The sequence below is a fragment of the Ranitomeya variabilis genome, chromosome 1 (assembly GCF_051348905.1).
Source record: "Ranitomeya variabilis isolate aRanVar5 chromosome 1, aRanVar5.hap1, whole genome shotgun sequence".
NCBI lineage: Eukaryota > Metazoa > Chordata > Amphibia > Anura > Dendrobatidae > Ranitomeya > Ranitomeya variabilis.
This window is the reverse complement of record NC_135232.1, coordinates 293,050,232-293,067,169: the sequence shown is the minus strand read 5'-3', so window position 1 is coordinate 293,067,169 and position 16,938 is coordinate 293,050,232. Positions and strand designations below refer to the sequence as shown.

Here is a 16,938-nt window from a genome sequence, read left to right as displayed (position 1 = left end):
GCTGCAAATCTGTCCAGAATAAATAGCTATTAATGATCTATCATAGTAAAGACACTACAAATGATAAAGTGTGGATCTAGCTTGGAGCAGCCAATCTAAGTGCACATTATTCATAGATGGGTGGAATTTACATTTACAATGAGGGCGTATTCTGAGAGCCTGCTATTAATACTCGTCTAATCCAGCAGCTCATTGTGTGCATTAGGGAATGAGAGTAGCTAAAGAACATAGTGATGTGTTTTAATTAAAGTATTTTCCTGTAACTAATGTTAGCCAGCTTAGGTAAATATTCCTAAGAACAACATGTTATTGTGTGTATTAACAACTGTGCTTTTAATAAAAGTCAATTCAATGCATGTCCAGTGTCATTAAAAAGTTTTCTTCCATTGACGCCTCAGGGAAGATAATACATTGCAAGTAAAACCTTCCATTCCCCATAAGGTTATGTGCACATGGAGTCTTTTTGCAGATTTTTTGGAAACTGAGCAGAACCTTCAAGTTTTTGAGGAGTTTCAACTTTATCAGGAGGATTTTGAGAGAGTTTACACTCAGTTTCTACTACTTAGAAGTTTTGAGATTTGGACAAGGATTTGGAGACTTTACGCTCACTTTACATTAAATTTCTGCTCCAGAAATGCCTCAAAATACTCTGTGTGCACATAACCCAATGGAAGTTCCCAACAGAAGTAACCATGAATACATTGATAAGTTTCCAGTGGTGCGTTCATATGCATGGTCCTTTCTCAATGTCATATTCTTATGCCGCATAAAAGAAAATTCCCTAGGAAATGGAGATTTCCCAATATAATGGTACTAGCTATTGTACCCGTTCTACGCCCAGGTGGCGAGCATTTATATTGGTATATGGTCTCCATCGTGGCATGTGTTGCTTCCATCCTGCACCCTAATCTTGTCATGTGCTGCTACCATCTTGCGCCCCCATCCTGTCATGTGCAGCCCCCATCCTGCTTTGTGTGCCTCCATCTTGTGATGTGCTACTGTCTTCCTGAGCACTCATCCTGTCACGTGCTCCCATCCTGTACCCCAATCCTGTCATGTGGTGGTCCCATCCTGTACCCCAATCCTGTCATGTGGTGCTCCCATACTCCATCCCTATGCTGTCATGTTCTGCTACCATCATGCGCCCCCATCCTGTCATGTGCTACTCTCTTCCTGAGCCCTCATCCTGTCATGTGCTCCCATCCTGCGCCCCCATGCTGTCAAGTGGTGCTCCCATCCTGCACCCCCATGCTGCCATGTGCTGCTCCCATCCTGCGCCCTCATCCTGGCATGTAGTGCTTGCATCCTGCACCCACATGCTGTCATGTGCTGCTCCCATCCTGCGCCTCCATTTTGGTTATGTGCTGCTCCCATCCTGCGCCCCATCCTTTCATGTGCTGCTCTCATCCTGCGCCCCCATCCTGTCACGTGCTGCTCCCATCCTGCGCCCTTATCCTGCCATGTGCTGCTCCTATCTTGTGCCCCCATCCTGTCATGTGCTGCTCCCATCCTGTCATGTGCTGCTGCCATCCTGCTCCCCCGTTCTGTCATGTGCTGCTCCCATCCTGCGCCCCCATTGTCATGTGCTGCTCCCATCCTGAGCCCCGATTCTGTCATGTGCTGCTGCCATCCTGCGCCCCCATTCTGTCATGTGCTGCTCCCATCCTACCCCCCGTTCTGTCATGTGCTGCTCCCATCCTGTGCCCCCATGCTGTCATGCGCTGCTCCCATCTTGAGCCCCCATTCTGTCATGTACTACTCCCATCCTACGCCCCAGTTCTGTCATGTGCTGCTCCCATCCTGCGCCCCCATTCTGCCATGTGCTGCACCCATCCTGTCATTTGCTGCTCCCATCCTGTGCCCCCATCCTGTCATGTGCTGCTCCCATCCTGCGCCCCGTTCTGTCATGTGTTGCTTCCATCCTGCACCCCCGTTCTGTCATGTGCTGCCCTATTCTGTCATGTGCTGCTCCCATCCTGCGCCACAGTTCTGTAATGTGCTGCTCCCATCCTGCGCCACCGTTCTGTAATTTACTGCTCCCATCCATATGCCCCATACGCTGCTCCATAAAGGTTGATGGCCCCTATAAGATGATCCATAGTATATGCCTCATATGCTGCTCCATTATGTTTGATGGCCCCCATAAGATGCTCCATAGTATATGCCTCATATGCTGCTCCATTATGGTTGATGGCCCCCATAAGATGCTCCATAGTATATGCCCTGTATGCTGATCCATTAAGGTTGATGGCCCCCATAAGATGCTCCATAGTATTATATGCCCTGTATGCTGATCCATAAAGGTTGATGGCCCCCATAAGATGCTCCATAGTATTATATGCCCTGTATGCTGATGCAATAAAAAAAAAATAACATACTCACCTATCGTCGCTGGGCGCCGAGTGCTGGGGGCCTGAGCAGGTGGGGACTCCGGCGCGCTGTGGGGGTCAGGTGCCGGAGTCGCCGCTAGTTCAGGCCCCCGGCACTTGCTACAGTCACCTGGCCCTGATCCACTGCTGCGTGCCGCTCCATCTTCCGGGTCCTCTGGCTGTGACTGTTCAGTCATCGCGCCCTCTGAACTGAACGTCACAGGCAGAGGATGTGGAGGACGGAGCAGCGCGCATCACTGGAATGGGACAGGTGAATATAGCATACTCACCCTCCTGGCACGTCCCTGCTTCTCCGTTGGAGATCGCGGTGTGCGTTCAGTGCTTATGCATACCGCGATCTCCTGGGAGCGTCACTCTGTGGGGTCCAGACTGCGCCGGCGCTTGCGCCTGCGCAGTCTATAAAGGCTTCGGACAGAGTGACGCTACCAGCGTTATATTATAGATATCTAAAATTTCCTTTCTTCATTTCTTTTATTATTATACCCACTCCCCTCCTTTGGATTGTACAGGTAAATATGCTACATCTGCCATGTACCTCAGAATTGAGGTTGGGATAATGTACTTTCAAGTATGGCGTCTGGAGAGTTTCATAGCCAGTACGGTGGCAGGAATACTTACAATATGAACATCAGAGCTATATACAGTAATAATATACTGTATATATACAGTTAGGTCCATATATATTTGGACAGAGACAACATTTTTCTAATTTTGGTTATAAACATTACCACAATGAATTTTAAACAAAACAATTCAGATGCAGTTGAAGTTCAGACTTTCAGCTTTCATTTGAGGGTATCCACATTAAAATTGGATGAAGCTTTTAGGAGTTTCAGCTCCTTAACATGTGCCACCCTGTTTTTAAAGGGACCAAAAGTAATTGGACAGATTCAATAATTAAAAATAAAATGTTCATTTCTAGTACTTGGTTGAAAACCCTTTGTTGGCAATGACTGCCTGAAGTCTTGAACTCATGGACATCACCAGACGCTGTGTTTCCTCCTTTTTGATGCTCGGCCAGGCCTTCACTGCGGTGGTTTTCAGTTGCTGTTTGTTTGTGGGCCTTTCTGTCTGAAGTTTAGTCTTTAACAAGTGAAATGCATGCTCAGTTGGGTTGAGATCAGGTGACTGACTTGGCCATTCAAGAATATTCCACTTCTTTGCTTTAATAGACTCCTGGGTTGCTTTGGCTTTATGTTTTGGGTCATTGTCCATCTGTATTATGAAACGACGACCAATCAGTTTTGCTGCATTTGGCTGGATCTGAGCACACAGTATGTCTCTGAATACCTCAGAATTCATTCGGCTGCTTCTGTCCCGTGTCACATCATCAATAAACACTAGTGACCCAGTGCCACTGGCAGCCATGCATGCCCAAGCCATCACACTGCCTCCGCCGTGTTTTACAGATGATGTGGTATGCTTTGGATCATGAGCTGTACCACGCCTTTGCCATACTTTTCTCTTTCCATCATTCTGGTAGAGGTTGATCTTGGTTTCATCTGTCCAAAGAATGTTCTTCCAGAACTGTGCTGGCTTTTTTAGATGTTTTTTTAGCAAAGTCCAGTCTAGCCTTTTTATTGTTGATGCTTATGAGTGGCTTGCACCGTGCAGTGAACCCTCTGTATTTACTTTCATGCAGTCTTCTCTTTATGGTAGATTTGGATATTGATACGCCGACCTCCTGGAGAGTGTTGGTCACTTGGTTGGCTGTTGTGAAGGGGTTTCTCTTCACCATGGAGATTATTCTGCGATCATCCACCACTGTTGTCTTCCGTGGGCGCCCAGGTCTTTTTGCATTGATGAGTTCACCAGTGCTTTCTTTCTTTCTCACGATGGACCAAACTGTAGATTTTGCCATTCCTAATATTGTAGCAATTTCTCGGATGGGTTTTTTCTGTTTTCACAGCTTAAGGATGGCTTGTTTCACCTGCATGGAGAGCTCCTTTGACCGCATGTTTACTTCACAGCAAAACCTTCCAAATGCAAGCACCACACCTCAAATCAACTCCAGGCCTTTTATCTGCTTAATTGAGAATTACATAACAAAGGGATTGCCCACAACTGTCCATGAAATAGCCTTGGAGACAATTGTCCAATTACTTTTGGTCCCTTTAAAAACCTGGGTGGCACATGTTAAAGAGCTGAAACGCCTAAACCCTTCATCCAATTTTAATGTGGATACCCTCAAATGAAAGCTGAAAGTCTGAACTTCAACTGCATCTGAACTGTTTTGCTTAAAATTCATTGTGGTAATGTCTATAACCAAAATTAGAAAAATGTTGTCTCTGTCCAAATATATATGGACCTAACTGTAAGTGGTGAATATATATTTTCACCACTTTTGAGCTATGTAACCTTTTAATATGTGCATACAGGTAATAGACTGCTGAAAAAAGTCCTACCTGGTTGTCTCACATCAGATGCCTGGTTGCTGAGAAAATATCTTCTCTCACTTTATATAAATGACCTCTTCCAGGCTCTGGGAAGGACGCTGCCTGGAGATAACCCTGCCTCCGTACTTCATTATTATGTGAATCACATCCCACAACGTCACTGTATGCCTGTGATGTCAGGTTTCTGTCCTGTAATCTCGTGCCTGCGCAGTCCCAGTGTCGTCTTTTCTCTTATGTGTTCCACCCTTCTCTGCACATTGATTTCATGTTCATGTACCGGCGAGTCACTGATTCTATGGCTTCTAGTGTTTCTACGCATCGGTGTTTCTGTGCCCATATTCATAAGTTAAATAGCTCAAAAATGGTGACAAACGCTCTTTATCAGGGCTAAGGAAGATACCAGCACTGAAAAAGACCATCAGGCATTAACGTGCATATAGAAAAATGGTACATTTTGATAAAGGGGTCATGCATGTTTTCAGAAATGATTAATTGTTGAGGGAGGGACACTGATTTTGTTGTACAGCTTAGATCTCTTTCACACTTCTGTTTTTGAGCTCCCGTCGAAATCCGTCAATTTTTGAAAAAACAGGATCCAGCAAATTTCCCATAGACTTGTATTAGCGACGGATTGTGACGGATGGCCACACCTTTCATCCGTCGTGCACTGGATCCGTCAGAAAATCGCTGTCTGTCAGGTGGAGAAAACGTACAGAGGAACATTTTTTCTGCATGTCGGAAAATCGCTCAGCGACGTTGGCTATAATGGAAGCCTATGGACGCAGGATCCGTCGCTGTCAAAAGCAGGAATCCAGCGACGGATGCCATCTTTTGAAACTGAGCATGCGTGGAAGAATTTCCAGTCAGGGAAATTCTCTCTCGCTCGTTCTCTCTCTCTTTTTACTATTGATGCTGCCTATGCAGCATCAATAGTAACATGATATAATGTTAAAAATAAAAAAAACACAAAAAAGCGCAATATTCTCACCTTCCGGCGTCCTGCGCAGCGTTGCTGATGCTCCTGGCAGCTGCTGTTCCCAGTAATGCATTGCGAAATGACCCGATGACGTCGCGGTCTCGCGAGACCACTACGTCATCAGAGGTCATTGCACGCAAGGCATTACTGGGAACAGCAGCTGCCAGGAGCATCAGCAACGCTGCGAGGGACGCCGGAAGGTAAGAATATTTATTTTTTTAAATTATTTTTAACCTGGGTTGTGTTGTGTATGCGTTTTCACAGCAGAAAACCGCTGCGAAGACGCATACACAACAGGTGCACATAACCTCGACGGGTCCATCAGAAAAATGGGCCCAGTGCACCGGTTTTTGACAATCTGCACAGGATCCGTCATTTCAACATTTTTACGGATCCTGTGCAGATTGTAAAAACGGAAGTGTGAAAGAAGCCTAACTATCACATATTATGGTACATGAATCCTTCTAAATAAATAAACACTGGCTTTAAGTGCAGGTATTAAATATAATGATGAAAAAGTATGTAGACAAGACATGCAGCCAACATCAGTGTATAAATAATGCATCTGTACAGATAATTTCAAATACAGAATAAATTCTTAACAAACATATTTCCATTAAGCAAACAAAAAAGAAGAAATGGCTGATGTCTATATGTCCTTCCCATAGAATCACCGTGACTGTAAGATGACCATCTTTGAGAGGGAAAACTTCCTTGGAAAAAAAGGAGAACTGAGTGATGATTACCCTTCTCTTCAGGCCATGGGCTGGTGTAACAATGAAGTTGGCTCTTTCCGTGTCCAGTCTGGAGCGTAAGAGATCTATCTATCTATCTATCTATCTATCTATCTATCTATCTATCTATCTATCTATCTATCTATCTATCTATCTATCTATCTATATCAGGGGCTGGCTCATAAATTTAAGTCTGGGGGCATGCAGCATCTGCCAAAGAGTCTCTAACCTATTAACTAATTTAGATGTCTTTTTTTATAAGGCAGCAGAGTTTAAATCCAGACCCTGTTTAAGACGTGGCAGGACATTTTGTATTATGTTGGGATTGCATATGCACATGTAATCCCAAATACACAATTGAGTTAACTACATAGATACGGTAACAAAACCAGGCTTAACACATGGATACACTGTCATAACGAACCTTACTACATAGATATGGTAACAGAAGCTAGCTTACTACATAGATATGGGAAACAGAACCAGGCTTACTTCATGGATATTGTAACAGAACCATGTTTAATACATAGAAACAGTAACAGAACCAAGCTCCCTACATAGATACAGGAACAGAACCATGTTTTCTACATAGATATGACAAGGAACTTAAATATAAATTGTTTTTGAAGTTCTAACAATAATTGTCTGGACCATCAAGGACCTGTTGGGAATGCAAAAATAGGGCATAGGCAGGTTATAAATAATCCTACATACATATAGACAAGCTTAGAAACATAAATAGGCTTTCGGCAGGTTTTATCATCTATCTATTTATCTATCTGCCCTAAATATAAAAATATTCTTTATTACTAAAAACAAGGCATCAACAAGTGCCATCCAGTATCTGATGTGACACAGGTTATCATGATATCAGGCCTCCTGATGAGCCTAGGCAGGCGAAACGCGTTGAGGCGTCAATTGTTAAATGGCAAATGGTGAACTACAGCTGGTGCATCAATAGATGAGTATCGATGGTTGTTATATAATATATACTGTATCTCAGCGGATAATGCTGATTTGATTTGATATCGGGACCGGAGTCTCTTGCAGGAGATACTTATTGTTGGCTCATGTGCCTGACAAAAGGAAGGAGGGATTCCCGTCTTGGTAAATGTACATGGAAAACGTAGTTGGATTAGCCCATAATACAGTTTTAAGGTGTGGGCTATTTATGGTATATGTATTATAATCACATCTATTGGAACAGTATGGTCCACAGTTGAAGTAGTTATCACCTATTTTATATATTACATTTCGCCATATGTGTTCATATTGATTTTATATGTATTGGGGACCTAGCTTTTCCTTAGCAAAGGTGTTTTTTGTATAGTGACAGAGGTTCCTTTAGTCCGTGGGTAGAGGCTCTCACTAGTGGCTGCAGGGTGTATCAGGGCCAGCAGGGCTAGCCATCGTGGAGCGGGGGTGCCACTACGTTCCCCCCTAGGGCGTCTACCTCCGCAGCCAGGTAGGGGCAGTGTAGGAGCCTCAGCTAGGGTTGTCTAGACACCCCCATTAGGTTTTGGGTATTTTTTTTTAGCACTGTTGTTTCTTGTGTTTGTCACTATAGGTAGTATAGTTTGCCTTGTTTCTAATAATAAAGAATATTTTTATATTTAGGGTAGATTTATGATTTTTACTTTTGTACCCCTAGTTGCTATTATTTATTCGAGTTTATTACTATTTATCTATCTGTCTATTTATCTTCTGTCTGTCAGTCTTTTATATTTCTTGCATTTCTCGGAAATTATTCATTTCTATTTATTATACAATATGGTGATTGTATGTTATTTACAAAACAATTGGAAAACTTTTGAAAATCTCAGTGGTTGCCTAACAATCTACTTATTCACTACAGCTACATGATCCAGTCTATATTCTGCAGGTAGCTGCAGGGAAGTCATTGGAAGCTTCACTTCATCGTGGATTCCTTTCTCTCCTGGTTGCTTCACTTCATTAAAGTTCAGAAGTTGCACATAAGCTCAAAAAAAAATCTCTGACATACACATTGGTTTAAAAGGAGTTCTCCACATCCATTGGAAAATCCTTAATAATTACTTCCAGAGTTTCCTGGGAACAGGGTGTTCTTCTACTGGAACCCCTCTGCTCTTACCTGCAGATGAATGTGGCTGCAAGAATTAATCAGCTGGCTACAAGCTCTAAAGGCCCCATGTACATTAGCTAGCAGAAGGCTGAATGATCTTTCAGTCCACAACTATCTTTCATGACTTCCCCTGTATATGTGAACTCTTCGCTCGGTAGAACATCCCTGTGTTCTCTAAAGAGAGAGTCGCTTATCAAAAAGTTCAGCTGTTCAAATTCAACAGGCCAGATCCATCTCTTCCCCAACAACATCTGTCAAGGACCAGTCCTTGCAAATTTGGTGGACATTATTTTGTTTGAGGACCTAAAGAGTGTGAAAAGCTTTTTGTAGCCGGTCTGTGATTTAGCTAATGGATTTAGATCCCAAATTAAGGGACTCCCCTCATCTTTTAAGCTTATGCGCACACATTGTCTTTTAAACACAAGTCAACTCACTAAATTTTCCAAGACGGAGACTCCTCAGGAAACGCCGGTATTGTGTTTTTACTGAAGCATCTTTTATTGCAGTTTATTTAACAGTGCTTTTTTTGTCATTTTTGGCAGCTGACTTTTTTTGATCCATGACCATGTACAGTATTGTAAAATATAAAGCATCTTCAGAGCAGAAAGGAAGAATGAAGAATGGTCAGCTCACTTCTTTTGTCCGCTTGGTGTCTTAGGCTTCTTTCACACTAGCGTCGGGCTCGGTCCGTCGCAATCCGTCGGGCCGAGGTCCCCGACGCTAGCGTTGTCTCCGCCGCACAACGGGGGGCAGCAGATGCATTTTTCCAGCGCATCCGCTGCCCCATTGTGAGATGCGGGGAAGTGCGTGGAGGTGGGGGCGGAGTTCCGGCCGCGCATGCGCGGTCGGAAAAAGCGGACCGTCGGGAGCAAAAAACGTTACATGTAGCGTTTTTTGCTCCCGACGGTCCGCCACAACACGGCGCAACCGTCGCACGCTGGTTGCGACGTGTGGCAATGCGTCGCAAATGCGTCGCTAATGTAAGTCAATGCAAAAAAAAACGCATCCTGCAAGCACTTTTGCAGGATGCGTTTTTTCAGCAAAACGACGCATTGCGACGTATTGCAGTAAACGCCAGTGTGAAAGTAGCCTTAGAAAATGTGAAGCGGTTTAACGACGCTCAAAAGCTTGACCAAATGAACTGCAGGTCATTTCTGCATAGAAATTAAAGTGTTAATGTTTTTGAGCATTTTCCAAGCGCTTTTTCAGGCGAGTTTTGGAGCTGAACCACTTGTAAAATTGTGTGCAAATACCTCAAGGGTATGTGTACATGACATCTTTTTCAGGCAGATACGAACAAAGCACCCGGACAACTACCTATCAAACTAAACATATTCGTTTCATATTCATTAGGTACTGAGTATTTATTGAAACAGCTTTTATTACACTTCACTATGGTGCAATTATATTACAAATCTAGGTATTTCCATTAGTGATGAGTGAACGTGCTCGGATAAGGTGTTATCCCAGCATGCTTGTGTGCTAACCGAGTGTCTTCAGTGAGCTCGAAAAATATGTTCCCACAGCTGCATGTCTCGTGGCTGTTCGACAGCCACAACACATTCAGGGATTGCCTAACAAACAGGTAACAGGGATTGCCTAACAAAAAGGTAACAGGGATTGCCTAACAAACAGGTAACAGGGATTGCCTAACAAAAAGGTAACAGGGATTGCCTAACAAACAGGTAACAGGGATTGCCTAACAAACAGGTAACAGGGATTGCCTAACAAACAGATGGCAGGGATTGCCTAACAAACAGGTAACAGGGATTGCCTAACAAACAGATGGCAGGGATTGCCTAACAAACAGGTAACAGGGATTGCCTAACAAACAGATGGCAGGGATTGCCTAAAGGTACCGTCACACTAGGCGATATCGCCAGCAATCCGTGACGTTGCAGCGACCTGGATGGCGATATCGCTGTATTTGACACGCAGCAGCGATCTGGATCCCGCTGTGAAATTGCTGGTCGCTGCTAGAAGGTCTGCACATTATTTGGTCGCTAGGTCGCCGTGTATCGCCGTGTTTGACAGCAAAAGCAAGGATACCAGCGATATTTTACACTGGTAACCAGGGTAAACATCGGGTTACTAAGCGCAGGGCCGCGCTTAGTAACCCGATGTTTACCCTGGTTACCAGCGTAAAAGTTAAAAAAACAAACAGTACATACTCACCTGCGCGTCCCCTGCCGTCTGCTTCCTGACACTAAAGCGCCGGCCCTAAACTGAAAGTGAAAGCAACAGCGGTGACGTCACCGCTGTGCTGTTAGGGCCGGAGCTCAGTCAGCGTCAGGATGCAGAGGCTGGGGGACGCGCAGGTGAGCATGTACTGTTTGTTTTTTTAACTTTTACGCTGGTAACCAGGGTAAACATCGGGTTACTAAGCGCGGCCCTGCGCTTAGCAACCCGATGTTTACCCTGGTTACCCGGGGACCTCGGCATCGCTGGTCGCTGGAGAGCGGTCTGTGTGACAGCTCTCCAGCGACCACACAGCGACGCTGCAGCGATCGGCATTGCTGTCGCTATCGCTGCAGCGTCGCTTAGTGTGACGGTACCTTAACAAACAGGTAACAGGGATTGCCTAACAAACAGGTAACAGGGATTGCCTAACAAACAGGTAACAGGGATTGCCTAACAAACAGTTAACTGGGATTGCCTAACAAACAGGTAACAGGGATTGCCTAACAAACAGGTAACAGGGATTGCGTAACAAACAGGTAACAGGGATTGCCTAACAAACAGGTAACAGGGATTGCCTAACAAACAGATGGCAAGGATTGCCTAACAAACAGATGGCAGGGATTGCCTAACAGACAGGTAATCCCTGCATGTGTTGCGGCTGTCTAATGGTAAGTTCACACTAGGTGTTTTTTCAGTGTCTTTTTTTCTGCAGCAAAACCTGATCTCTTGGCATGTTTTTGGCATGCTAGATTTGTCAGTTGGGCGTGCTGATAAAGTTTAACCCCTTACTGACATCAGACGGTATAGTACGTCCGAGGTCAGCTCCCCTGCTTTGATGCAGGGCTCCGCGGTGAGCCCGTATCAAAGCCGGGACATGTCAGCTGTTTTGAACAGCTGACATGTGCCCGCAATAGCGGCGGGTGAAATCGCGATTCACCCGCCGCTATTAACTAGTAAAATGCCGCTGTCAAACGCAGACAGCGGCACTTAACTACCGCATCAGGCCGGGCAGCCGGAAATGACGTCATCGGCGACCCCCATCACATGATCGGGGGTCGGCGATGTGTCAGGACAGTAACCATAGAGGTCCTTGAGACCTCTATGGTTACTGATCGCCGGTAGCTGTGAGCGCCACCCTGTGGTTGGCGCTCACAGCACACCTGCATTTCTGCTGCATAGCAGCGAACAGCAGATCGCTGCTATGTAGCAGAGCTGATCGTGCTGTGCCTGCTTCTAGCCTCCCATGGAGGCTATTGAAGCATGGCAAAAATTAAAAAAAAAGTTTAAAAAAATGTGAAAAAAAAATAAAAATATAAAAGTTTAAATCACCCCCCTTTCGCCCCAATCAAAATAAATCAATAAAAAAAAATCAAATCTACACATATTTGGTATCACCACGTTCAGAATCGCCCGATCTATCAATAAAAAAAGCATTAACCTGATCGCTAAACGGCGTAACGAGAAAAAAAACCGAAACGCCAGAATTACGTTTTTTTGGTCGCCGTGACATTGCATTAAAATGCAATAACGGGCGATCAAAAGAACGTATCTGCACCGAATTGGAATCATTAAAAACGCCAGCTCGGCACGCAAAAAATAAGCCCTCAGCCGACCCCAGATCATGAAAAATGGCATATCGGAAAATGGCGCAATTTTTTTTTCCACTTAGGTAAAAAATAACCTAGTCATGTTAGGTGTCTATGACCTCGTAATGACCTGGAGAATCATAATGGCAGGTCAGTTTTAGCATTTAGTGAACCTAGCAAAAAAGCCAAGCAAAAAACAAGTGTGGGATTGCACTTTTTTTGCAATTTCACCGCACTTGGAATTTTTTTCCCGTTTTGTAGTACACGAAATGGTAAAACTAATGATGTCGTTCAAAAGTACAACTTGTCCTGCAAAAAATAAGCCCTCACATGGCCAAATTGACGGAAAGATGAAAAAGTTATGGCTGTGGGAAGGAGGGGAGTGAAAAACAAACACGGAAAAACCAAAAATCCCACGGTCATGAAGGGGTTAAAAATGTACTATTCTACAAAATCAAGGTTTTGGCACAAAAATGCAACAAATCTGATACCTCTGTTTTTGCTGTGGATTTTCAGCGTTTTTTCACCACCAATTCATGTCAAAGAGTGAAAAACGCTGAAAAATACATGAAAGAAGTGACATGCTCCATTGCGCAAAAAACATGCAAAGCACAAAATACTGATGACAAAAAAAAACCAATGTGTGCATGAGATTTCAGAAATCTCATAGACATAGCTGATACTGTAAAACACAGCTGAAAATTTGCATTAGAAACACTGAAAAAATGCATAGTGTGAACTTACCCTTTCAGTCGCGAGACATGCCGCCCAGGACTCGAACATAGTATCCGAGCACAGGGCTGCCATTCGGAACTTCAGGGCCCCATACTGGCAACATTTTCAGGCCCCCTTGAGACTCTGCTCAGGCTCCACCCCAGCTTTGCCTCCACACCTAGAACCTTCTAGAGTCTCACTGCCCATTCTTGTAAAAACTCATCTTCTGCACCACGTCCTCACCAATCACACATTAACAGTTCCCAGCAATCACCATATCACATACATAGCCATCAGCTTTTGTTTTGGCCAAAAGATAAGCCACCAGCATGACAAGGTAGACTCTTTTAGCCGAACCCTACTCTACTCTAACCTATTAAACATTGCTTAAAATATCCAATACTCTTTTTAGGTATATTTTTCTTTATTTTTCTTTAAGGGAATTTTTTTTAAAAAAATGACCATTAATACCACATACAACGGACAAATACCATCACACCATGACCAGACCATATAATACCACCACATATTGACCAAATACTACCACATAAAAGGGAGAAATACAGCCACACCATGACCAGATCGCTTATTACCATGGCATAGTCACCGAATAATACCACATATAAGGATAAAATACTGCCACACCATGACCAGACCACATATTGCCACCACATAGCGACTGAATAATACCACATACAAGGAAGAAATACCTCCACACCATGACCAGACCACATATTATCACCACATAGTGACCGAATACTACAATACTGATCATTAATAAAAACAAAAAAAACAATACTAAGTGCCATTATACACAGGAGCTCTGTATATAGTGTCAGTGTACAGGTAGTACAATGATCACTAGTGCCATTATACACAGGAGCTCTGTACATAGTGTCAGTGTACAGATAATACAGTGATCACCAGTGATATTATACAGAGGAGCTCTGTACATAGTATACAGTATCAGTGCACAGCTAATACAATGATCACCAGTGACATGATACACAGGAGCTCTGTATATAGTGAAAGTGTTCAGGAAATATAGTGATCACTGGTGACAATATACACAGAAGTTCTGTATATAGTGTCAGTGTACTGGCCTCCACTCAGTACCTCCTACTCCCCCAATTTATTATATTTACATGTCCCTTCTGCCCCAATTCATTGTTATGTCTTCTCTCTATCCCACCCCAACCCTCTATTCATTATCAACTGCTCTCCTCCCACATTCAATACATCATTTACTCCCACCACCCTCAAAATTTATCATTATGTGCTCAGGTCCTTATTTGCTCTCCCCATCCCCCAACTTCAGTTTAATTGCTGTCCCCTTTCACTCACCCTCAATTCATCATTTGCAGTCCCCCTCCCCCACTTCATCATTTGCAGGCCCCCATTCGCCCCTCACTTCATCATTTATAGTTCCCTTCCTCCCCATCACTTCATCATTTGCAGTCCCACTCCCCCTCACTTCATCATTTACAGTCCCCCATTCTCTCCTCACTTCATTATTTGCAGCCCTCTCCATCATGGGCAGTCCCCTCCCCCCACTTCATCATGTGAAGTCCCTTCTGTTCATCATTCGCAGTCCCCTTCTGTTCATCATGTGCAGTCCCCCCCCCACTTCATTATGTGCAGTCCCCTCCCCCACTTCATCATTTGCAGCCCCTTCTATCAATTGCATCATTCTTCATTTTCAGCACCCTTCATCATTTGCAGCTCCCATCCATCATTTGCAACACCCCTTCAATCATTTGCAGCCCCCTCCATCATTTGCAGCCCATCTTCATCATTTGCAGCCCTCCTATCATCGTTTGCACCCCCTCCATCATTTGCAGCCCCTCTTCATCATTTGCAGCCCCTCTTCATCATTTGCAGCCCCCTCTTCATCATTTGCAGCCACTCTTCATTATTTGCAGCACCCCTCACTCATTTAATTCATTTTATAAAGAAAAAAAAATACGTTTTTCATATTTAACTCACAGACAATCCCCAGCAGGCACAGCTCTGCTTCTGGTGTCCTCATACATGTCGGCGCGTTCGCGATGACGTCATCGCGTATGCACCGACACCTGACTAGAAGTCCAGGGAAGGGAGCAGGAGCTGCGCAGCCATCTAGGCTAGATGGCCGTGGAGCTCCGAGAAAGCTGTCAAAGTAGTGCACGATGGGGCCCGGTGAGCAGAAGCAATAGAGATGGGCCTGGCGGGCCCCTCTCTGTACTGCTGCTCACCAGGCCCCATACAGCAGTAAGGGCAGTAATGCCCTGATGGCGGCCCTGTCCAAACACCACGAAGACACTCTGTTAGCACCTGAACAAGCACGGATAACACCTTCTCTGAGCACGTTCACTCATCACTAATATCCATGTATTGAAATATTATTGAGGCATTATATATATATAGTAATTACTGGATTACATAAATTGCATAAAATATGTATTTTTTCTTCTACATTAACAGCTGGGTGTGCTACCAGTATCCCGGTTATCGTGGCTTCCAGTACATCCTGGAATGTGACCGTCACTCAGGAGAGTACAAACACTGGAGGGAATGGGGATCTCATGCACAGACTTTCCAGATCCAATCCATCCGCAGAATCCAGCAGTAAACACTTGTTATGTGCAACCACATGTTTTATCCTGAGGCTAGCAAAGTGAGGTTTAAAGAGAATAAAGCTTTTTGTTTATCACTGGACATGCTCGCGGCGTTTCATTGGGGACTTTTTGTATGGTGCCATCATCATGGAACAATTTGAGGATTTCTCGTATAGTGCCATAATCAAGGAACAATTCTGGGAACATTCAAAATAAACAGCGTATCCGTCACGGGAGGTTTAATGAATGTAAGTGCATTGGAAGAACTTGGCTGATAGTAGTGTGCTAATTAGCAAGGCAACAATGATACAAATGATTGTAATGCCACACGCGTTCCCCCTGGGAGGATCTGGAAATGTCACTTGGCTACAGATGAAAATCACCAACCTGAGTTGAATCAAGCAGCTTGGCATCACAGACGAGAATAAGTATCGCCTAAGTGTCTCAAGGGCATTTTAAGAAATATGACCATACCAACATTTTAGATAATAATTTTTCAGATTAGACTTTATACATAACATTAGAATATAAGTGGAACGTCAGCTGAGGCCAAATGTTCCTCAGTGGAAATGGAAATGGGTAATTTCTGTCAGACTGAATTTTCAGATTTTTATATTTGATATTGTTAGTGTTATTTTAAGCCAAAAATAAAAAGTTCCATTGCCAGGAAACGTTACTTCAGCTACAATTAGCTGATAACAAGCCAATCACTGCCATGTTGGGATATATATACATATATATATATATATATATATATATATATATATATATATATATATGTATATATATATATATATATATATATACTTTGATGCCGTCTAGTTCGGAGTCCTCCTCAAACAAGTGACATGACGGTTCTTTTTTTGCAGCAAGCTTTCAAAAACCTTTTTGGGAAAAAAAGCTCAATAAACTTGTATGAGCAGCAAAGTGGATTTTGAATTGCAATGGATAATATCAGTATTTAATGGGAACCGGTCATGTATAAAACACGCTATTAACCCCTTCACCCCCAGGCAATTTTCTGTTTTTCTTTTTCATTTTTTCCCTCCCCTTCTTCCAAGAGACATAACATTTTTATTTTTCAAGCCATATAGCCGTATGAGGGCTTGTTTTTTGCAGGACTAGTTGTTCTTTTGAATGACATCACTCATACTGTCACATAGTGTACTGAAACACAAAATTTCAATTGTGGTGAAATTGCAAAAAAATGCAATTCCACTATGTTTTTTTTGTGTTTTTTTTTATTTCCGATGTTCACTATAT

General features: G+C 43.6%; 1 protein-coding gene across 2 annotated transcripts in view; it reads left to right on the top strand.

Moving 5' to 3' along the window:
- The window catches only part of CRYBA4 (crystallin beta A4), a 227,314-nt gene extending 211,539 nt beyond the window's left edge, over window positions 1–15,775 (top strand). For both annotated transcript variants that reach the window (XM_077295345.1, XM_077295354.1), the window contains exons 5-6: window positions 6,431–6,573; window positions 15,542–15,775. In XM_077295345.1, coding sequence (XP_077151460.1) covers window positions 6,431–6,573; window positions 15,542–15,689 — 291 coding nt within the window. In that variant the 3' untranslated portion in view covers window positions 15,690–15,775. The remainder of the gene's footprint in view (window positions 1–6,430; window positions 6,574–15,541) is intronic.
- Window positions 15,776–16,938: the final 1,163 nt, after the last annotated feature.